Raw genomic sequence first — 24,570 nt, forward strand, 5'->3', positions numbered from 1 at the left:
AGGATGTACAATACATTTGAAAAGAACTACTTGAATTTTGTAACATAAATACATAAATCCAGAGGAAATGTATGGGAACAGATATTAAAGATATAGGGCAATGTTGGAAGGAATAGAAAGTTAGATAAGGATGAAATTTAATAAAGTATAAATAGAGATTCTGCATTAAGGTTGAAGATTAGGAAGGTCAAGTACTACACATTCTTGTTTCCATGTGGAAATTAAAAATGTTCATAGATGAAGAATGTAGAATAGTAGTCACTAGAAGTGAGGAAGAGTTGTAGGGAGCAGGATAGGAGTGTATAATTACTTTTCTATTGCTTAGATAAAACACTATGATCAATGCAACTTATTGAAGAGTTTTTTTGGGCTTATGGTTCCAGAAGGTTAGAGTCCATGATGGTGGAACAAAGGCATGTGTTTTGAACCACTAGACTGAAGCAGAGAAAACAAACTTGAAATTGTGTGAGTCTTTACACTCTCAAAGTCTGCCTTCAGTGACATACTTCCTCCAGCAAGGACACATCTCTTCAGCCTTCCCAGAGAGCACCACCAACTGGGGATCAAGTATTCAAATTCACAAGACTATAGGGATCTCTTATTCAAACCATCACAAAGGGGTTGGATAATGGGCATCAAAACACAGTCACAATAGGAGGAGTAAATTCTAATGCTCTACAGCATAAGAGGGTTGCAGTGATTTATTGTGTATTTTACAAAGAATGTAAAGAAAGGAACTGAAAGTTTCTCAATGTACAAAAAAATGATAAATGCTTAAGAAGATGAAAATTCTAATTATTCTGATTTACTATTGCACACTGTATATTTGTTTCAAATACCATATTGTGCCCCATAAATATGAACAATTAGTCTCTCTCGATAATAAAAAAAATAAGACATTAGAAATTAAACAAAATATATCTCTGAGATAATTTACCATGTATGCATTAGTTCAAATTCTCTGTTTTTAAATCATATTTTCTATACTACTACTTAAAATTATATACTTTTCTATGTGGTTTTGATAAGAATTTCCACGCCCAACCAATGTCTCTACCCACCCAGAGTCTAGCCAGCTGAGTTCATCAGATCCATCCCTTCACATACTCCCCAACCACCAAATGGAGCCTGGGTCCCACACCCAATGCCCTGGCCTAGTCTAGTCAATCTGGCATGCGCTACCCCCAACCTCTAGGCTCTGGCCAGGACCTGTGTCATCTATCACCAACCTATAGACCCCTCATGTGCCCATCTAGCCTTTCCTCCCAGCCAGGCCCTGCAAAACTTGTACAGGGTCTAGCCAGGTGAATTTGTCTGATCGTCTCCATATCCCCAGATCTATTCTGGGCCCCACATCCAGTGTCTAGGCCTATTTGGGACAGCCCTGGTTTCACTGCCCACAAACCATAAGCCCCAAGAACTACACCCAAACTCTCTTCCTAGCCAAGTGCTGCAATCTTCTGCCAGAGACTAGCCAGGTGACTCCACTTGATCATTCCCTCCAAATCCCCTTCTCACACCCATGGAATGGATGAGGGAGAAGAATCTCCAGTCAATGGCATAGAAGGATCTTCAATAAGGTCCTAGAAGAAAACCCCCAAACTAAGGAAAAACATACCCATACAGATACAAGAAGTACACAGAACACACAATTGACAAGACCGGAAAGACTATCCCCACAGCATATCATAGTTAAAATACTAAGTATACAGAACAAAGAAAGAATATTGAAAACTACAAGAGAAAAGACACAAGCCACATGTCAAGGAAGCCCATGAGAACAATAGCTGATTTCTCCATGGAAACTCTGAAAGCTAGAAGTGCTTGGAGCAATGCATTCCAAGTTCTAAAGGACCTTGACTGTCAACCTAGACTAATGTACCCAGAAAAATTATCTGTTATAGTTGAAGGAAAAAAAAAAACTTCACATGATACAAAGAGCCACACAATTTTTTATAACCAGCAGACCAACCCTAAATAAAATACAGGAAGCAAGCCGGGCAGTGGTGGCGCACGCCTTTAATCCCAGCACTCAGGATGCGAGCCAGGCGGATCTCTGTGAGTTCGAGGCCAGCCTGGTCTCCAAAACGAGTTCCAGGAAAGGCGCAAAGCTACACAGAGAAACCCTGTCTTGGAAAAAAAAAACAAAAAAAAATACAGGAAGCAGTTCTTCAGCTGAAGAATAAACATAGCCAAGAGACTGTAGAAAGAAAACAAACAAAGCTGTAATTACGGAAACATGAAGTACCACTGAGAACACAAATAACAACAAAGAAACAAAAACACAATGGTTGCAATCAACACACATCTTTCACTAAAAACTTTAAATATCAATGGCCTCAATTCTCCAATCAAAATCATATGCTGGCTGAATGGATCAAGAAACAAAATCTATCTTTCTGTTGTTTTTAAGAAACTCATCGTTAGCTTTAAAGATAGGCACCAATGGAGAAGGAAAGGATGAAGAAAGTACTTCAACCAAATGGGAACAGGAAGCAAGCAAGCATTGCATCCTAATAGCTGACAAAATAGACTTTCAACTAAAACTCATCAGAAGTTAGAAAAAAGGGCATCTCAGTTTAATCAAGGGAACAATTAAACAAGAAGATATTACTACCTTAAGTATGTACCCAACAAATTCTGGTACACCTAATTTCATAAAAAGCATATTACTGAAATTAAAGACACAGACTAACATCAGTTCACTAATAGTAGGTGATTTCAATGCCCTATTTTTTTCAATGGACATGTCATCTGGACAAAACATAAACAGAGAAACATCAGAATTAGTTGACCTCATATATTAAATGGACTTAACAGATATCCACACAAACACCAGAGGATATACATTCTATTCAGCAGCCCATGGAAACCTAAAACAGACCACATCACAAAACACAAAACAAATCTTAACAAATTCATAAAGATTGAATAAACTTCATGTATCTTATCTGACCATAATACAAGAAAACTTAAAATTGACAGCAAACAAACTTCTAGTAAATATACAAACTTATGGAGATTAAACAACTCAATATTGAATGAGTGGGTCAATGGAGAAATAAAAAAAATTTCTTGGGACTAAATGAAAATGAAAACACAACACAAAAACCTCTGAGACACTTTAAAAGTAACCCTAAACGGAAAATTTATAGCTTTAAGTGCCTATATTAAAAAATCTTTATAAAAATAAACGTAATCCCCAATTTAAAAAATCAGAAAGAGCACAAATAAATGACTTACTGATACAACTCACACATTTGGAAAAACAAGAACAAACCAAACCCAAACCCAGTCTATGGAGAGATAATAAAAATCAGAGCAGAAATTAATAAAATAAAAGCAAAAAATTACAAAAAGAATCAATGAATCTAAGAGCTGGTTCTTTGAGAACATAGACAAGATTGACAGACCCTTGGTCCAACTAATCAAAAGGAAGAAGGCCGGGCGGTGGTGGATCTTTGTGAGTTCGAGGCCAGCCTGGGCTACCGAGTGAGTTCCAGGAAAGGCACAAAGCTACATAGAGAGACCCTGTCTCGAAAAACCAAAAAAAAAAAAAAAAAAAAAAAGGAAGAAAGCTATGACCCAAATTAGAAACAAACAGGGAAACAGTATAAAAGACACAAATAAATTCAGAATATTGTAAAGGAATACTTTAAAAAACCTGTATTCCATTAAGTTAGGAAATCTTAAAGAAATGGATGAATTTCTTGATTCATCCAAATTACCAAAATTAAATCAAGAAGAGATCAACAACCTAAACAGATCTATAATAAACAAGGAGACTGAAACAGTAATAGCAAGCCTTCTGACTTAAAAAACTCTAGACCTAGATGGACTCACAGCAGAATTCTACCAGACTTTCAAAGATCTTTAACCAGTATTTTTAAAAATATTTTAAAAAGAGAAACAGAAGGAAACTCCTTTTAAGAAGCTGTAGCTAGAAGTTTTCCTGGTCTCACCTGGCACCAAGTTCCCACAGCCATTTATAAAATTCCTGTGTCCCCCTCTTGCAGCCTTGAGTCAGGGGGAAGGGCTTGGACTTACCTCTACTGAATGTGAAGGCCTTGCCTTCTTGTGGGTGGGAGTGGGGGGTAGGTTGGGAAGGGGAGGCTGGGGGGAGGACGGGAAGAGGGAAGAGGGGGATCTTTGATTGGTGTGTAAAATGAATGAAAATATTTATTTATTTATTTATTTTTAATGCTGAATGCTGTTTATTGAAGGAGGGAGGAGGTCTTAAATACAGGCTTACAGCACAATGGGAGAACCCCAGAGGGCAGAAGTTCGCTACCGATGTTTTACAATCTTGCATCTAAGCTGTTAATGCCCATTATGCAGGATACACAGACAAGGAACTTCCCTTAAGCAGTTAAATAAAATAAAATTCCTGTGTCCCGCCTGGTCCTGAAACCACTCAGACCCAAGTAAACACACAGAGGCTTCTATCAATTACAAATTGCATGGCCATGGCCTATGCTCAAGTTTCTTGCTAGCTAGCTCATATATCTTAAATTAACCCATTTCTATTCATCTATAAGTTGCCATGTGGCCATGACTTACCGGTCTGCTGGCATGTTGTTTCTTCGGTGGCAGCTGGCATCTGCTTTGCCTCTCCCTTTCTCTTCTTATCTAGCTGTTTGGATTTTCCACCTGCCTCTAAGCTGCCTTGCCACAGGCCAAACGGCTTTATTTATCAACCAATAAGAGCAACATATTTTCACAGTATACAGAAAGACATTCCCCCATTAGGGAGCCAGTATTTATATATTACAAAAACTAAGTAAAGGCACAACAAAAAAAAAACTACAGGTCAAATTCCCTGATGAATGCAGATTCAAAAATCATAAATAAAATATTTGCAAACAGAACACAGACATACATCAGAGAGATCACCCACCCTGACTGAGTTGATTTTATCCCCCAGATGAAGGTATGGTATAATATATGCTAGTCAATAAATGTGATAAACCACATAAGCGGACTTAAAAATAAAAATCACATTATCATTTCACTAGATGCAGAAAAAAGTCTTTGACAAACTCTAACATTTCTTCATAATAAAAGTCCTAGAGAGGGTAGGACTAGAGGGAATATACAAGAGTGTAATAAAAGCTATATGAGAAAGCCATAGCCAACATAATTCTAATAAGCAAGGAGATCAATACAGAAGGAGCGAGAGGCAGGAGGGTAAAATGATATTAAGGATGTCTGAAAAAGTCATAAAGAATTATATTATTATCTATTTACCTAACATTACATATAATACATAGAAATATATATGTATACATATACACATATACATATATATGTATAGGGTTTAGATGAAAAAAATCTCCCACCTGGGCATATAATGCACCCATAGAGCCATAGATTATCTAATAAAAACTTCAATGCTAAGCATAAGAAGCCCTCTTTTGAGTTGTTGGTCAGTGTTGTCCAAGAGACTCCCAAAACATACAGGCTATTGATCTTGGCCTTGGTTGCCTCCCAGGGGTTTAAGGTAAGTCCCTATTGCTGAAGAAGCCATATACTTTGGATATAGGACTCAGAAGATTCAAGCTGGTTCTGACCTGAAAGTCTCTTCCTCCTGCCTGCAAACCAGCTTTCATGGTACCAGAAGGTACCATGCAAGTTTCCAAGGGAGGGAAGTAATCAAGAGTCCTAGTCTGCTATGATATCTACGAACTACAATAATGACCATCATGGCATAAAAATCCTAAGGGTGCAGTAGTGGCAAGCATACCTTGGCAGTAACCAGTAGCTCCCTAATTAAACGTAAGACCTGCTCAACAAGAAGGAAATCATGATACTGGGAACCTACCCACCAACTCAGGGCTAGCGACGTCATGGATCATGAAGGAGAACCTACATACTTCCATTTTACTAAATCAGCGTAGTCCTGAACTACATCCTAAATAATTATTCTTATATCCATAGATTTGTATAGTTCTCAACCCTCATCAACAAAACATCTCTGTGCAGTAGACAGAGAGCATTACAGAAAAGCACAACTGACCAAAATGCAGAGCTGTGGAGTCCAGTCCCAATGGATACATCTCTAATACAATTCCTTCTCCTAAAGCTCAGGGAACTTTACAGAAGAGGTGGCAGAAGGACTCTAATAGAGAGGAAAAGGAAGTCTTCTGTGAGACTGTGTGTCTCTTAGAAATGTCAGAGCAGCTATGTCCATGAAATCTCATCAACAGAACTGCCTAAACAAAACCCGAACAAGGACAGCACGCTAACATGGAAGGAGGAAATTGCATGGGGCCTCAACCCCAGACAAAGAACTCTAGGCAACTAAGGAATGCTGAGAGTGGGAGAAACCATCTTCCCCAGGGAAGAAAACACCAATTGGCTATTCAATACCAAGTAGTCAGTCCTGAAATCATATACATACAAGTATCATTATGTAGAATGAGCTTTTTGTATTTATATATTTAGGAATACACACACACACACACACACACACACACACACACACACACATTTAAAGAAATAGAAGTCATGAACTTGAGAGAAAGCGAGGGGTTGTATGAGAAGAGTTGGAGGGAGGAATCGAAAAAGGGGAAATGATGGAATGATGTAATTTAATAAAAAAGAATTTCTACTTCATAAAAGATCTGGCCTGTCTAATTCTGTATTCCTATTACTTGGACCAGTGTCTCACACATATTATTCACTTAAAAAATGAGCATTATGGAAGTTTTTTATTAGCTACTTTTCTTGTCTATGTGATAAAATACCTGGATAAAACAACTTGAGGGAAGATAGATTTATTATAGATTATGGCTTAAAAGGATCTAGTCCATCAAAGAAGGGAAGGCATGGAGTATGAGTGCCACATGGCTGTGATGGTGGGTGGGCCAGGGGACAGAGAAAGAGGAATTCCACAGCGGCTTTCTCCTTTTCTCTTTTTATTCAGTCGGGGACACCAGCTCATAGGATTGTGTCATTCACATTCAGAACAGGTCTGTAAGAGCCCCCAGAATCATGCCCAAGGTGCACCTCATTAATGTGCCTTGCTCTGCCCCCTCCTCTTTTTTTCAAGATAAGAGTCTCATTATGTACCCCTGGCTGGCTTAGAACTTGTTCTGTAGACCATGCTAGCCTCAAATTCAGAGAGATTCACCTGCTTCTGCTTCCAAGTGCTGGGATTAAAGATGTGCACCACCACACTCTACTCTATGCTTTTCTTAATTCAATTAAGTTGACAATCAAAATTAAATATCACTATTTCCAAAAACCCACTGAAATAGGGTTAGGAGTACAATGAACCACATGTACCCAGATTCAACAAGTTCAATAATGTGCCATTTTTCTTCATTATGTTTCTTCCACTGGCTCTGTTACTTCATCATTTAAAGCAAATATTGAAAGAACCACAGACATTTTAGTATGTATGAATACTTTGAAAAGATAATAAGTACTATAACATTGCCTCTCTCACAAAATTGACAATAAGTCTTTAATGTTATCTAATCAAAATTTCCTCGTCTGTCATATTGCCTCTTAACAGATATCTGCTGAATAAACAAGTGGTGAAGAAATGAACCCGTGTCTGACAGCACCCTTTCCAAAGCATGATGCAGCAGAATTACCTCGGTTTTCAAACTTTCAAAGGTGGAGAACCATCTCTGCAAGGACTGTTCCATTCATCCAAATGAAATGCAAGAGTAAAACTCCACAAAGGGTATGTAACCACAGAAATGGTGATACATCTTCATTCATTTATTACCACGATGACATTTACAGCAAACTAATTCATACTAGCTAAGTATTGGAAACAACCCAAATGTGTATCAACCACTAAGGAGATAAACAAGCTGTTATATTCATACAATGTAATACTACTAAGCAATACAAAGAATGAAATACACAATAATATGAATGAATATCACAAATATTATGCTGACTAAAAGGGTGCATACTTGATTCCACTTATACAAAATTCTAGAGCAGGCAAAACTATCAGAATAATCATTGTATATATGTATGAAGATTGACTGGGTAGGGGTATCGCAGAACCTTCTTGAAGTGATGGTAATTTTTTTTAGCAGCTTTGATTATAGGTGTGTATATTTTTCAAAACATGTTGAACTGTACACTTAAGATTTTTGCATGTTTCATATGCAAATTTTACTCACAAAAGAATACATATTTAGGTGGCTATGTATTGATGTTTTTATTTGCATCAGAAATTTGTTTTAAATGCATCAGAAAAAAATAAGATGATCCAATGAAAAACAGACAGAGGGTTGGATATAAGGACAGGAATGTGATAAAGCAGTATAATAAAATGTTAGTGGTAGAACCCACCAGGTTATGACAGTTACTTACAATTCTCCCAACTTTGATAGGTGGTTGAATTTTTTTTCTAATGAAATGTGAGTTTGAGAAGACGGGAGGAAAAGGACCAGTGTAGCCTGACCACACAGATGACTCATTGCTCCTTACATTCCTGCTAGCTTCCTCTCTGATTGAGATGATGAACTCACCTCCACTCCCAGTTCTTGTGTACACTGGTAGCTTCTTGGCCATATCCACAAGCATCTGCTTCTGGACCTCAGGTCTCTCTTCATTTTCATAGCGCTCCTTGTCTGTATAGGACAAGTGGAACTGGAAGCACAATAGGCAAGCCTTTACTTTCTCAGGTCCCCAGAAAGGATTCAAAGCAACCATAACTACCTAAATGAAAATATTTATTATCTGCCCCTGAACTCCAAATACCACTTATTCATTTCTTTGGCTATGTATCTTATGAAATAGGTGGTGTTCTTTTTTAAATAATAAAAAACCCCATAATGCTTAGACAGATTAAGTATCTTGTTTACAGTTGTCCTCAATCAACTTAAAAATAGCAAAGCTGGTCCCAAATGCATTTCATGTTATTCCAAGACGTATACCCTTTCCACTCCATTATACCACGTATCATGTTATACACAGTTGTGTAGCTGTGTGGTGGTGGTGCACGCCTTTAATCCCAGCACTCGGGAGGCAGAGGCAGGCAGATCTCTGTGAGTTCAAGGCCAGCCTGGGCTACAGAGTAAGATCCAGGACAGGCTCCAAAGCTACACAGAAAAACCCTGTCTCAAAACAAACAAACAAACAAACAAACAAACAAACAAACAAACAAACACAGTTGTGTAATACATTGTTGCCAGGATCTCATCGATGAGTAGCCAGGTTTATTGAGTGCCAATTTCTTTTTCATAATGCTGATGACACTTTCAGAAAAGCTGGATGAAATGGCTTGTGATATTGCCTGCATAATTATAATTTTGCAAATTAGTAGAAATCTGGACATCCTCACTAGTTGATACACAATTTTTGCCAATTTAATCCTCCATTTTGCTAATCTTGCCTAAGATAGCACAATTATTTTTTCAAAGTAATATAGATTTGAAAACTTTTCTTTAGTCTACACAAAAGGGCAGACAGAGGTGAAAAAAAGGAAAGGATCTATGTGGGAATTTCTGGTTTAAACCTTATCATGGACATAAAATAGAAAATCACTTAGGAAAATTAAGGCATTTTCTTGATCTAAATTTTTCCCCTGTAAAATAAAGGAAATAAGACTTAGTTCAGAAGATTGGTGCAGAGTTGCTGGGTAATAACAAGTAACTCAAAGTATCAGTTCGAACTGCAATTATTAATTATTTAAGTCTACTTGATACTGCTAGTCACTTGAATTTTAACTTACCATGTTGTGCCTTATTGTGCTTTCACTCAGTACTTTCACAAGTACTAGTGATCATGAACATCTTTTCATGACTTCATTGGGCTGTTTGGGGTACTCTTGCAATACCTATTTGAGAATTTTGTCCACTAAAATAATTAGGTTTTCAGTCAGTTTCCTCTGAGGATGAGGTCTCTGGTAGGTTGGCCATGCTCCAGTGAAGGCCAAACATCCAAGAGTGTGAGAGTAACACAAACTATACTTGATGGGTTTAAAGAAAAAGGAGGGCATGAGTGAGTGGGTGGGTAGGTCAGGGACGATGGATCTGAGAGGAATGTGGGAAGTGGTAAATAGGATAAAAATTGTATGAAATTCTCAAACAACTTACAAAAATGAGAAAAAATAGGTTATTGTCTTTGTATGCTGGATTGTGGCAAACTTTTATATATTATAGATTCTACTCTTTTGTATTTTTTTAATGATATATACCTTTCTTTCAGTCCTTTTTATGGTACATTTTGAGAGACAGAAGATCTTGGTAGGAGTGTGGATTTATACATGCAGTTTGAAAAACTTATGTACTATCTAAAGTTAAATGTATGTCTGCACTATGACCTAGCAATTTCACTGCTAGTTACACAGCCAAGACAAAAAAATGTGTGGGGGTGAAACATGTACTTAAATATGCCAAAAAGACATATACAAGAGTACTCAGACTAGGTGCGCGCGCACACACGCACACGCACACACACACACACACACACACACACACACACACACACACACACTAAATAAATGTTTAAAAAAAGCAAATTAAAAATAAAACTATACCTATGGTGCATTTTATATCACCATGCCATTCTAATCAGAGTGAGAATTAAATGTCCTCCTGAGGATATGTGGAAAGGCATAGGGGCATTTGAGGCTGTCACAATAAATATGGTACATTTATAAGCATTTAATTCTTAACCCTGAGTTTTGCTATGTACTAGGTAGATACATCCTAATAAGAATGTCTTAAACATATAAATTGTTTACAATCAACCTGGTTGTTTTGTTTTTGTAAATACAATTATACTAACATGAAAAAATAAAATTTTTAGATTTTCATTTAAATTTTGATAATTCAAAGTAGTGCCTTGTGGCAGTGCTTTAATCTTTGAGGTATCCTTGTGATTGACTTTCTCATGGGACCCTGTGCTACTTGAAGGGCACAAGAAGAGTTGTTTCTATTTAGATGTGACAAACATATTGTGGTCACTCAGCAAATAGTTTAGAACACGGCGTCTGGAACAGATAGTATATTTCTGGCACTAACTAAGCCTTATTAAGGATTATGAAGCAGTGAGCTAATAAATGCATTTTGGACGAGAAAACTGATGACAGATTGGAATGTTGTGAGTATTAGAGAAATTAATATTGTGGCTATTAAGTAGACCCATAGAACTCTCCTTCCTTTTTCACAAATTGAAAATGATAAAGATGTAGTCATAAGCATTAGACATTTGCAGTACTTGATTAAAACCTAACATTATTTCATCAAGTTTAGGTCTACAAAATTCTTAACCACTTAGCCTTTCTACTGACCTAAAAGCTTTCATACACAACATGAAGGGGATACTTAGTTTTTATTAAGCTAAAATTAATATAACATGGTATTTTATTTCTAAGGTACATTTAATAGTGAACAAATTTAGTGATATTTAGCTCCCTCATACTGTGATGTAAACAAAACTACCTAGTTCCAAAACATTTCATTACCCCAAGAGGAAATCTTTTACTTATTAAGCTGTCATTCTTGATTCCTTTATCACTAGGCAGACTACAACCAGTATCTGCTGTATGGATCTCTATGAATTTGCCTTCAAAACAGTATGGCCTTTGGTGTTTTGTGTCTTTCATTTACCATATTGCAAGGTTCATCTATGTTGTGTCATATGTCAGTACTGCATTCCCATCTATGGCCAATGGTATTCTGTGTGTATATACAATATATATACAGACATACAGATATACAATGCAGACATACAATACTTCCCCCATCTATTTTTCCACTGATGAATATTTGGGTTGTTTCAATCTTTTGCCTATAGTGCATACTGCTGCAACAAAGATTTATAAATACATATTTATTTGAATGCTTGCTTTTTAACTATTTTGAGTATATACCCATGAATGGAACTTTTGGGTCACACAATAACTCCATATTTAACCTTATGAGGAAAAGCATAGCTGTTTTACATAGTATATCTACTGTTGTGGAATATTAGTTTAAGATGTGTTACATTCATTTATTCTGTGGAATATTTGTTTAATGATGCAAAGATGTGTTGCATTCTTTTATATTACTTTTGTTTAACTCTGTAAAGCTGTGTTTCTTTACCTACCTTAAAACACCTGACTTGTCTAATAAAGAGCTGAATGGCCAGTAGCTAGGCAGGAGAGGGATAGGTGGGGCTGCCAGGCAGAGAGAATAAATAGGAGGAGAAATCTTGGAAGAGAAGGATTGAGGAGCAAGGAAAGAAGGAGAGAGGAGGATGCCAGGGGCCAGACACAGAGATACACAGCCAGCCATGGAGTAAGAAGGAAAGAAAGATATATAGTATAAAGAAAGGTAAAAAGCCCAGAGGCAAAATGTAGTTAAAGAGAAATGAGATAATTTAAATTAGAAAAGCTGGCTAGAAACAAGCCAAGCTAAAGCTGGGCATTCCTAAGTAAGAATAAGTCTCTGTGTATTTATTTGGGAGCTGGGTAGTAGGCCCCCAAAGAGAAAAAAAAAACCCAACTACAATCTACAATTTTATATTCCTAGTCAAATTTGGAAGAATTGTGAATTGTTTGCATTCTCACAAATATATGCTATTTTTCATTCATTCATTTGTTTATTCACTTAATGGTTGCCTTCTTGGTGGTTTTGCTGTCTAGATTTGTATCTCCTTAGATTAGTAGTGGTGCTCATGAACTTTTCATGCCTCTAACAGAAAACTGTATGTATTCTTTGGAGAAGAAATATCTATTTAAGACCTTTCTGTATTTTACAATTGGGTTATCTTTAGTTGCTGAATTATGAGAATTCTTTATGTATTATGAGCACTGGACACAACAGATGTATGAAAATACTTTCTTTTATGCTTTGGGTGGTCTTCTTACTGTTTATTTCCCTTGTAAATTTTGTTTTCTTTTCTTTCTTTCTTTTTGAAGTTTGGCTTTCTACTTTTCTCAAACGCATCAAAATAGATTATTTGAGACATTTATTCCTTTAAATGTGTTTGCAACTATAAATTTTTCTAAGAGCACTGCTTATTACACCCTATAATTTTTATTATGCCATGTCTCATTTTCATTCCTATCAAAGTCTTTTTAATTTTTCCTGTGATTTCTTACTTAATCCATTGGTTCAGAGTATGCTTAATGGCCAAGGTACAGAGAATAAGAAACTGCAGAATTCTCAGCCCTAAATGGGATACCTATATTACACCCTCTTCTCCCAAGGCTCAGGGATCACTGAAGAAGAGAAGGCAGAGAGATTGTAAGAGCCAGTGCTAGTAGATGTACACATTAAAGCAGTATTTTTCACACACAAGAGGTCACTGCACATAGGAACTCACAGCTCTTGTAGCATACGCAAGACTATGCAGTCTCAAGCCAGACAAAATCCCAGCTTGGAGAGGGGAGTTGGGCAAAAAGGAGATATTGGCAATTGATAGCTTCTGAGAGAGGGAAAAATCAGCTTTCTTTAAGGATGTGGCCCCTGGTAGGTCATCCACCTTCTAGTGGATGCCCAAACACTAAAGAGTATTACATGGGTAGCACAAATGGACCCCATGTTTTTTTTCTAAGTATGAGAAAGTATGAGGACACAAAGTTGGGTGGGTAGTGAAGGGGATTCGATTTGGAAGGAGTTGGGGTGGGAGTAAATACAATCAAAATGCAGTATATAGAGTATTCCAAGAATTAATAAATGAGAGTACTTAATTTCCCCACATTTGTGAATTTCTAGCTTTATCCCACTGGACTTAGAGAAAATACTTTGTATGGTTCAATGTTTGAAATGTATTAACTTCTTTGATGGCCTAATAATGGATTGTCTATACTGGAAAGTATTCTATATGCAATTTGGAAGAATGTATATTCTGCTATTTGGGGGTAGATTGCTTTATATATGTCCTTTCAGATCCTTCAACCTTCTGTATACTTACTCTATGCACTACTGAAAATGTAGAACTGATGTCTTTTTAATTATTATTGCAGAACAGAATTTTCCTAGGTTTTGCTTCTATTTTTCAGGTTCATTTTAAAAATAACTTTAACATATTGATGAACTGACCCTTTTTTGTGGTGCTCAAGATCGAATTCAACAACCCGCTTGTCAAATGCTCTACCACAGACCCATATTTAGTACATTGACCCTTTTATCAATATATATTGTATTTCTTCTTCTTTTATGTTTGACTTAACTCTCTTAAAAATATTTGTGCTATGATGGATCACAGAGCCTCACACATGCACTGTATCTGAGCCACAACCCCAGTCCTTCTCTCTTTCCTTCTTCCCCACCTTTCTTCCCTATGAAGTCAAATGACAATCATTTATTGCCAACCTATTTATGTCTTTTTTACTAATGTTAACTCTATTATAGACAGATTAAACATATATATGATTTTCATGTAGTTTGTTAACCTCAGGCTTTTATAATATAATAACAATATTTCTTGAAATGGTCTCATTATGTAACTCTAGTTGTGGAACCCTCTCTGTAGAGCACGCTGGACTCAAGGTCACAGAGAGCTGCCTACCTCTGCCTTTAGAGTGCTGGGATTAAAGGTGTGTGCCACTGCACCTTGTCCCATAATATTTCAAGTGTTATTTATTTTATTATTGTTTGAGATAAAGTCTCACTCTCTAGCCCAGGCTGGCCTCAAATTTGTGACAACCCTCCTGACTCAGCCTCTAGAATTCTGGGATTACATTAGGAGCAAGTGTGTCCAGAAATCTCAGCCTTTTAAGGGGATAAATTGATGCATTTATATTTTAAGCATTCAGTCAGTAGAAAAGATACTTGCCATTTTGCTCATTATTTTCTTTCTGTATTACTATCTTTCTCTGTGCTTTAAACTTTTTTTGTAATATTTTGTCCATGAAGGAGACAATTTAGAATAGTATTTTTTTCCTGTGTTAATAGTTTTGGTAAGATCTCTCCCATTGTTTCTTTCTACTTCCAAATCTAATTTGTTTTAAAGCGGTTATAGACAATAAATGCCTGAGATGATCACTTTTCTGACTCTTTCAAATAGTGCAAGAAACACTTCAAGAGAACACAGCTAAAAATTGTTGGATGAACTATTGAATTTTTCTTAGATTTGCCTTCTAGTTTCACAGAATTGAACTAGATGAGGTCTCAGAATCAATGCGGCTCCTTGTTTTAATCAGATCTCCACTGCAGACACTGGTTTCCTAGTCTTAAGGATCCCCAAGGCTGGTGAATTCACAAACTCCTTCAACAGCCAATTCTACCCTCCATTCCCTGGAGTGAAGCCTTTCCAGTTTATTCTTAGCTGGGCTAGGTAGTGTGCCACTACAGTCCCGGCTATTCAGGAGAGGTGAGGGAGGATCACTGGAGGTTAGGAGTTCAAGGCCAGCTTGGGCAACACAGTGAGAGCTTGTTTGAAAAAAAAAAAAAAAAACAAAAAACAAAGTCAAAACAGCCTGAGTTTCTTTTGAATGGGAAGGTTATTTGTTTCTCCTTTTGTCCTCTTCTTATTTTGTTGGTATCTTTAGATTCTTTTGTTCTTAATTTTGTGAAGCAACAAATATTCTTACCTTCTGGTTTGGCTGCTGTGGGAGTGTAAAGATAGACTTCCAGTAGGTCCATGCAAAGAACACAAAAATGGCATGATAGAGTATGAGGTAGATAACTGAAATTAAAAAAAAATTAAACTTTTAATCCATTTCTCAGAGTTCAAAAGAACAAAACTAAGTGACAAGTGTCTATCTTTTTCTCCCGTCACTATGTACTCTCTAGTATTACTATGAAATGTTGATTGCCACTATCTTCCCATGCAGAACACCAAATTTTGAACCAGAGACTTTCTGGAAATCATATCCTTTTAAAGCTGTCATGGGATTCTTCGAGTAAAGAGAGGAACTGCCCTTTATGACAATATATGAGAAACTATTTTAGCCAGTTGTCATTATCCCTGTCACCATGGGTGTTAAATGCTAGGATACAATTTGCACTTCATTAGAGTTTACAAAATGCTTTTTCAGAAGAATTAATTAAGCCTCTGTGTGTGTGTGTGTATGTGTGTGTGTGTGTGTGTGTGTGCGCACTATAACACACATGTGGCATTCAGAGGATAACTTGTGAGAGTCAGTCCTCTCCTCCTACCACATGGGTTCCAGGGCTAGAATGCAAGTCATCAGGCTTGGCTGCAAAGCACCTTTACCTACTGAGCCATCTGGCCAGCCCAAAACATATTTTTATATATGTCACCCCATTTTATTTTCTCAGTAACTTTGTTGAGAAAGATAATGGCATAAGGCAGGTAATTATCTGTCAAAGATAAATAGTTCATTAATCAAGGTCACACAGTCTGTAATGTAGTCCAGCATTAAATATAGGACTTCTGACTCTAAATCCAAAGTTCTTTTCAGTGGCTCCATTGACTACACAGTTTGGAAGCATAAGCTGTACCTCTGAGACAGATGTACACATGACTCTCCACTGCCTGTCTTCTCATAGTTTTGCCTTTTCTACAGCTCAGGGTTGGTATTCTCCACAGAGCTGGTTACAAGGTGGAATGTCACTTTAGTGCTTCATTGCAAGTCCTTGAACGTCATGGTCTTATTTCAATCCATTACAAAGACTCAAGAGAATGATGTAATTCAAGACCAAGTTAACAAGGTTCAGCCTCACATACATCTACGCTTTCAGTCCCAGCCCCTTAATACAAGACCGTTTAGGTGTGAGATTATAAAATCTCATTTTAAAATTCAAGAAACACAGAGTAAAAGACAAATGTGTACTCCACACGTACATCACACTTCTTAACTGTTCATGTCAAGGATGTGAAACATTCTAGATTTTCTCACATTTAAATGTTTATATAAATACATGCACACAACAAACATAACATCTCTATAACTTCTAAAATTTTAACTGTCTTTCTTGTGAAAAGTTAAATATTCATGTGGTTCAAAATTTGAGGTAAACATATAGTGAAATCTTTGTCTTTTTCAGTTACATTCTCTGTAAACAACCAATGTTATAAGCCATGACTTCAGATTTTATGTTTCTAAAATAACCCAGTATACTTTGCCACATACAGAGAAGTAGTCTGTACAGTGTTTTGTAACATATTTCTTTATTGCTTACTTTATTTGGAGATTATTTCACTTTATAAAACTTGAAAAGAGTGAACTTTCTCATTTTCTTAATAAGTTTCAGTGGAGTGATCAGCCCTAAATGTGACATCTATATCATATACCCCTTCCTGTCAAGGCTAAGGGACTGTCATGGAGGGGGAGGGGCATGCAAAAACATTTTAAGAGCAAGAGGTTGGGGGGGGTACCCTACCCCCTAGCTGAGGGGCTACTGACAGTTGGTGGCTGCTGAGAGAGCAGAAGTCAGTTTTCTTCAGTAACATGGTCCCTGGTAGACCTGTTCATGTTCCAATTGGTGGCCCTACACCCATGAGCACACAGGTAAAGAGTATATGAACAGGGAAGAAAAAATTGGAGGGGAGGGAGTAGGAGGCAGATTTTATCAAAACACATTGTATACATTATAAAATTCTCAAACAATAAAAAGTTGAATGGGATTCTGTTGTGAAGATATAATGTATTGAATCAGACTGTGTTTATTATAAATTTGAATTTTGTTTTCTCTTGCTAATACAAATAGTGATTCCATTAATATTTGATACACATGTTATCAGCACATGTATAAAGAACATCTGTAGAATCAATTGGGTGGTGGTGGCACACACCTTTAATCCAAGTACATGGGAGGCAGACGCAGGTGGATCTCTGAGTTTGAGGCTAGCCTGGTCTATAGAGTGAGTTGCAGGGCAGCCAGGGAGACAGAGAAACCCTGTCTCAAAAAACAAAAACAAAACAAAAAAATCTGTAGAATCAATTTCCTCAATTGGAACTGTCAGGTCAAAAGGTATGCCTTTTTCTGATTGTTTCTTTTATTTCTGATATTATAATTAATGTCCCCTTTCACCTTTCTCCCGCCAAACCATATGCCCTTCCTTGCTCTCTTTCAAATTCATGGCCCCCTTTTCATTAATTGTTGTTAATTCCTGACTATAACTGTTCAGTGTGTAGAATGTCACTTGTATGCATGCTCTCAGGGCTGACCATTTGGTACTGGGTGACCAACTGATGTGCTCTTCCATGGAGAAGACCATTCTCCTGATCTCAGGATCCCTTAGCTGCCTGCAGTTCTTCGTGTAGGCTTGAGGCCTCCTGGACTTTCCCCTGTCCACTTTGGCATGTCAGTTGTTGTCCTTGTTCAGCTCATTTTTAAAGAGTCATGTCAGTGAGGCATTATGGGTATAGCTTCTGTGATATTACCAGGAGACACAATCTCATATTAAACTCCCTGGTCCTCTGGCTCTTATAATCTTTCTGCCCCTTCATCTGCAATGTTCCCCGAGCCTTAGGTACAGGAGCTGTTTTGTACATCTTCAAACTGGGCTCCACAGATATTGTCAAATTTCCATTAATAAAACTTACAATTTTATTTACATTCTTTTTTGTTTGTTTGTTTGTTTTTGTTTTTTTCAAGACAGGGTTTCTCTGTAGCTTTGCGCCTTTCCTGGATCTCGCTCTGTAGACCAGGCTGGCCTTGAACTCACAAAGATCTGTTTGGCTCTGCCTACCTAGTGCTGAGATTAAAGATGTGTGCCACCACCACCCGGCTTATTTACATTTTTATCATTAATAAATGAGAGTGCTTCTCTCTCACAGTACAGCTTTTGTAAAGAATTCTCATAATATTTTTATCTTTCTCAAGACTTTAAAATATTCTCTTAATATGTTATTCTTTGTCATTATGATTTTGTTCCTATCTTAGGGAGAAGGGATGCATTCATTCAAGTTAATTCAGAATGGAATGGGAGTATGGACTCTGGTTTTAAAGGCATCAGAATAAGATAATTTTATGTTTACATTGTCACCATGCATTTCAATGGTAATGCGATTCAATTAGTTTGGTTACATGAATGGATGCAAGTATCCTAAGGTATTTATCGTATCTTTTATTCCAAATGATTGAGATGGAAAATGTGGTACTTTAACTTGGCCCAAGTTCTATTACACATTAATACTTGGCTGAGCTATGGAATTGGAAACAGCTGCATCTCATTCCTCTATCCAATGATTTATATGGTGTGGATTTGTTTTGATAGATATAAAATGAGAGATCATGAGGCTAAATATCAAAGTCACAGTTATTCAGTAGATTGATAAAGTAGGCCATATTCTATAGATTTGGTAACAGTTTCACAGTTTGGAGGAGACTAGAGCAACCGTCCAGCTCAGCCTTCTCAATCTGATATAACTGAGGTCCAGAGAAGGTAAGTGATTACCCATGGAGGGTGCGGAAGCAATGGAATCAGAATCAGGGTGTACTCGTTTCCAGTCCTGAGCCCCTTTCCTTAGGGCAGCAAACAGCAAATTGCAGTGTGCAGGGTCGTTGAGATGGCTCAGTGGGTAAAGGCATCTATCAAGGCTAAGGTCTTGAACTGGATCCCTAGGACCCAGGTGGTAGAAGAGAACCAACTCCTACAGGCTATCTCCTAATATCCACATTCTCAGTGTGGCACATGTGTGTGAACACACACACACACACACACACACACACACACACACACACACACACTCACTACATTAAAAAATCGAACAAAAATGCACTGTATAGCCTTTCCTAAAGACTGAATCAGTATCTGACTTTTAGAGCCCAAGGATTTAGCAACCCACCCTTAGGTCATTCTGAAGAACAGAAGAACAGTGCCTTTAGGCCATCTGGTTGTCCAGCCTACCATTTCAAGGAGGAAGATTGCTCCAACATTCCTGGCAGACAAGAACTTTATCTCTGCCAGTGCTTTGAAGTGACTCTTCTTGAAATGCAGAGAGAACTCATGAGTTTCATGTTTGTGCATTCCTCTGTATAGATAATGCCCCTAAGCTTTGCTCTCAAATATGTGGCCATCTAGTTCTTCCTGCATTAAAAACATGCAGCATATTCCTCCCCTGTGCCCCTTTCTCCTTGGATATTCCTTGAGACAAGTTCTCACATTGTAGTTCAAGCTGGCCTGAAACTCACTATGTAGCCAAGAGTGGTCTTGGCAATTTTCCCGTCTCACAAGTGTTGGAATTACAGACACAAGTCACCACACCTGGTAGGCATACTTTTGTATAATTAATTTTTGTGTCTAGAATAACCATCCTTGTAAACCACAGGGACACTGAATCTTTTTAAAATATGATGCTCCAGTGAGGTTTCAAATCACTAGAGAAATCAAATAGCTTATGAACTGTAACCCTGAGCTGTCACTACTCACTGACATTGAAATGAAATGGAAAAACATCTTTTTTTTTTTAATCTTCAGAAAACAGGCACAGTGGAGCCCTTCGCTTATCTGGCAGTGATTAGTTGGGGAGCATCAGAAGCTACTGGAGTTAGAGTTGCAACATGAAAACCCCAAATCTTTCAAGTGCCTTTTTTTCTTTCCTTTCACCAGATGCAGAGGTTTGCAAGATGACCAGAACATGGCCAAATGCCAAAGAAAAACATTCCTCTAAGCAGGCAGTTGTTCTGCATTTCATCACTGGGTTGTAATGTGGGAAGCCCATTATGGAATAGCTTCTGAAATGAGAATGACTACTTAAGTACTTTCCCTAAAATAATGCCTCAAAAACACCTTGATAAAAATCATGGAAGCTAAAATGACATGCTGGAAGGAGCTTTAAAAAGTTGTTATTAGCAACATCTTTGGGCGGTAGGCCGCCTTTGCTGTTTTGCTCTTAGGAGGTAGTGGGAAATATGTGTGTGTGTGGGGGGGGGGTGGAGACTTTCACATACATTCCTGTAGGCTTAGAAATGGATGTCATAGACTGTTGTGAGTGCAGCAAGAGGAGCAGCAAAGTGAGAAGGTAAAGCAGCTTCCCTACACGTTCTCAGACACACAAATGCCAAGGCTGTTACTGTGGCAACTATCTAACATACCGTTCCTTTTTTCTTCTTTAAAAGCTATTGTTAGAGGCTCTTCAGTTTAAAAAGAGATTATTTTCTGTAACATCTTTCATACCAGTTGATGACTAAAAGCATTTGTGTTGGTAGTGAGGGAAAATTGGGAGAGCGGAGTATCTTGCAATTATGCACTGTAATTCAAATAGGAACAGCAGTTGTAGATCTAGCCATTGAGAGTCCTTATTAAAATCTCCATTTTGGCTCGGGAGAGAAGTCCTCAGATTCTGATGAGGGGGAAATTTGCCAGCTAGGCAGTTCCAGCTCCTTTGAGCGGAGCACTTAACGATGAGGTGCGTGCTGCTCCTGACACTGCCTCACTTTACTTGAACTGCTGTGGGAACTCCAGCAGAGCCGGAGCTTGTGTGGCAAGAGCTGAAGGAGCAGTGAGAAGGAGGAAAGAGGCCCATAGTTTTTTGTCCAAGGTTCTGAGAACATCTGATGAAAAGTGAAGAATTACTCACATGTTATTTCCATGATTTATCTAACCCTAGCATTTGAATTTTTATCAGTTGGTTCCAGGGTTTAGCTAATTAACCCCTAGGAGTTTCTCTGATAGCGGTATACCATTCTGGTGACATGTGGCATTATATTTTGAAAAGCATAGTTTCTTTTTTATTAATATCAACTTCAAAAGTTAGGCTTTCATCCAAAGTATACTAATTACCCACTAGGCATCTACTGCTCATCAATTTACATAAACCTTTTATAAAGCCGGTTATGTTACCAACTCTTTTTTAAGTTTCTAAAAAGATTTAATTTATGTTTATAAATTAACTCATTTTATGTGTATGTTTGCCACATGTGTGCTGTGCCTGAGGAGGCCAGAAGGAAACATCTCATCTCCAGGAACTGCACTTACAGTTGGTGGTTGTGAGCCACCAAGTGGGTGGTGGGTATCAAACCTGGGTCCTTCACACAAACAGCAAGCGATCTTAAACACTGAACAATCTCTCCGGCCCCCACCTATGTTACCAGTTCTTGAGAATTACATTTAAATTTCCCAGCCATTATGCAAAAATGGAGCTTTGTTTTAGTTGGCATGAACTAGATCACTCTTTCTCTTTGCACCGTACATATATATTAGGTAAGTATTTAACCACTGAACTATGCCAATATCCTGAATCTTAGCATTTTCAAGTTCCAAAGAGCTTTCTAGTCCCTATACATTAGGAGCTGGTACATACTGCCAAAAGAATAAAATACATACGTTTATGGATGGGAATTACAGTATTAATCTTTGTCAACATGTTTGAATTTGAAATCACCTAGGAGACACATTGTTGGGTGTGTCTGTGAGGTTGTTTCCAGAGAGCTTTAAAGAAAGAAAATCTATCCTGTATGTGGGAGGTACCATATTGTGGACTGGGGTCTCAGACTGAATAAAAAATGAAAAATAAGTCAATTGAGGCCCAGTATTTATGTCTGTTTCTTGATTGTCAATGCAATGTAACTAGCTGCCTCATACTTCCACCAATATGCTTCCCCCAAATGATGGATTGTAACCACTCGAATTATGGGCTGAAATAAATCCTTCCTTCTTTAATTTGCCTTTGTGAGATAATTGTGTCAGATCAAAACTAACTGATCTATACCCCTTTTCAGTTTTTTTTCTGTGTTAAAGAGGTCTGGCACTGAGGTGTCAGGTAAATCATAATGGATTTGGAATCAAACGATTCGTTTGTACTCTGGCTTTGCCATTTAATGTGGTGATATTTTATTTGTGCTCTAACAAATAAAGCTTGCCTTGGGATCAGAGGATAAAGCCAGCCACTATATTAAACATAGAAGTCAGGCAATGGTATCACATGCCTTTAATCCTAGCATTCGGGAGGCAGAGATTCATCTGGATCTCTATGAGTTCAAGGCCACATTGGGAACAGAGCCAGGTGTGGTGGCACATGCCTCTAATTCCAGCACTAGTAGAGGTCTGGAGGGCTGTACAGACAGACAGGAAGTGATAGAGCTGGGCAGAGAGAGGAAGTAAGATGGCAGAGCACAGAAAGGTATATAAGGCATGAATATACAGGAAGTAGCTCTCTTGGGCTGAGGATTTCCTAGTGGTAAGAACTTGTGGCTGGATGGTTCTATTCCTCTGATCTCTCGGCTTTCACCCCAATATCTGGCTCTGGGCTTTTTATTAATAAGACCTTTTAAGATTCATATTACAATTTAATAACAGTGTATCCTTGGGGTGGGGATGATGCTCTATAGCAGAGCCCTTGCCTGGCTTGTTCGAGGTCCTGAGTTTCTCTCCCAGAAGCAAAACAAAAATCAAACAAAAGGGCACTGGGGAGACGGCTCAGTGGGTAAATGTGCTTGACAATGAATTCCAATGCAGTTGCCCAAGCACAAGTGCTTATATCCCAGCATGCCTACAGTATGGGAGATTAAGACAGGATATCCAGCAGTTCATGGGCCAGCTAGTCTGTTTCTTTTTAAAGATTTATTTTATTTTACATGTATGTGTGTGCTCAAGTATATGTATGTAGGTGTACCACATGCATGCAGATGCCCCCAGAGGCCAGAAGAGATCATCTAGAACTGGAGTTACTGTGAGCGACAAAATGTGGGTTCTGGGAACCAAACCTGAGCCCTCTGTAATAGCAGCAAGTGCTCTTTATCACTGAGGAATCTCTCCATCCCACTACCTAAAGCATGGTTAATGCAGCATAAGAGACCCTGTCTCAACAAGGTGGAAAGATGAGGACCAACAGTTGAGATTTGTCCTCTGATGTCAACATGTGTGCTGTGGTACTCATGTGCCCACAGCCACATACATATATACCCATAAGACACATATACCACAAAACAAAGCATTCCCTCCAAATTATGTATCCTTGAGAAGCTAATTAGCCATAATATGTACATACAAATACACATGTATGCAATATGTACAAAATATGTTTAAATGTATCAATGAACAGCATTTATAACACACACAAAAATGCTTGTCTCACAAAGTTTTTATGAGTACTAATTTTTTAAAATGCATGGATACATCTGACATATCTGAATAACTTATTAAACAGTTTATTCTTTTTTCTTAACTCTTGGTGGTTTATATTCTAAGAAATGGTAATAAAAAGTACACAAGACTTTAGGGGCAGAGACACCATGGGTTTGTTAAAAATGAAGAAAATGGTTTGTTTCTAGTCCTCTACTTGATGTCTAGCCAATATCTCATTGATTCATTCATGTTGGGTATACAGAAGTAAACGGGGCTAATCTTTTGGGTAACAGTATTTGGCTTCCCTCATAGCTCAAAAGAGATAACTGGGATATCATTAGTCTGTATGTACAAATTGAGTTAAAGGACCCTGTTGATTCCACACTGTTAGGAATGTTCACAGCAGACTTTAAAGGGAAGCAGATTACCTGTTGTCTACACGCTGGCTGGGGATTTATGAATCGATTCTCTCTGGCTGGGGAAGTGACAGGAGCACTACCAATCAGAGGCTGGCTCCCTTCGAATATATTACATTTGGTTGATTCAACCTATAAATCTATCTCAGTAACATGATGCTGACTTGATTTTAATATCATAAAATTTCAAAGTTTTAAGGCATCTGGGATGTTATTTGGCATAACAATCTAGAAGATACGCACACCTGCTTTACAACACCCTTAATAA

At 37.8% G+C, this 24,570-nt stretch overlaps 1 protein-coding gene across 1 annotated transcript in view; it reads right to left on the reverse strand.

The window, feature by feature from the left end:
- Window positions 1-24,570, reverse strand: part of Zdhhc15 (zinc finger DHHC-type palmitoyltransferase 15) — a 94,552-nt gene that overhangs the window by 40,049 nt on the left and 29,933 nt on the right. Inside the window, exons 3-4 of the mRNA XM_052734394.1 lie at window positions 15,500-15,594; window positions 8,499-8,619 (exon numbers count right to left, since the gene is read on the reverse strand). Of these exons, the coding sequence (XP_052590354.1) occupies window positions 8,499-8,619; window positions 15,500-15,594 (216 nt within the window). The remainder of the gene's footprint in view (window positions 1-8,498; window positions 8,620-15,499; window positions 15,595-24,570) is intronic.

This window comes from Peromyscus californicus, unplaced genomic scaffold, assembly GCF_007827085.1.
Source record: "Peromyscus californicus insignis strain IS unplaced genomic scaffold, ASM782708v3 Scaffold_10__1_contigs__length_136768540, whole genome shotgun sequence".
In the NCBI taxonomy this organism is placed as follows: Eukaryota; Metazoa; Chordata; class Mammalia; order Rodentia; family Cricetidae; genus Peromyscus; species Peromyscus californicus.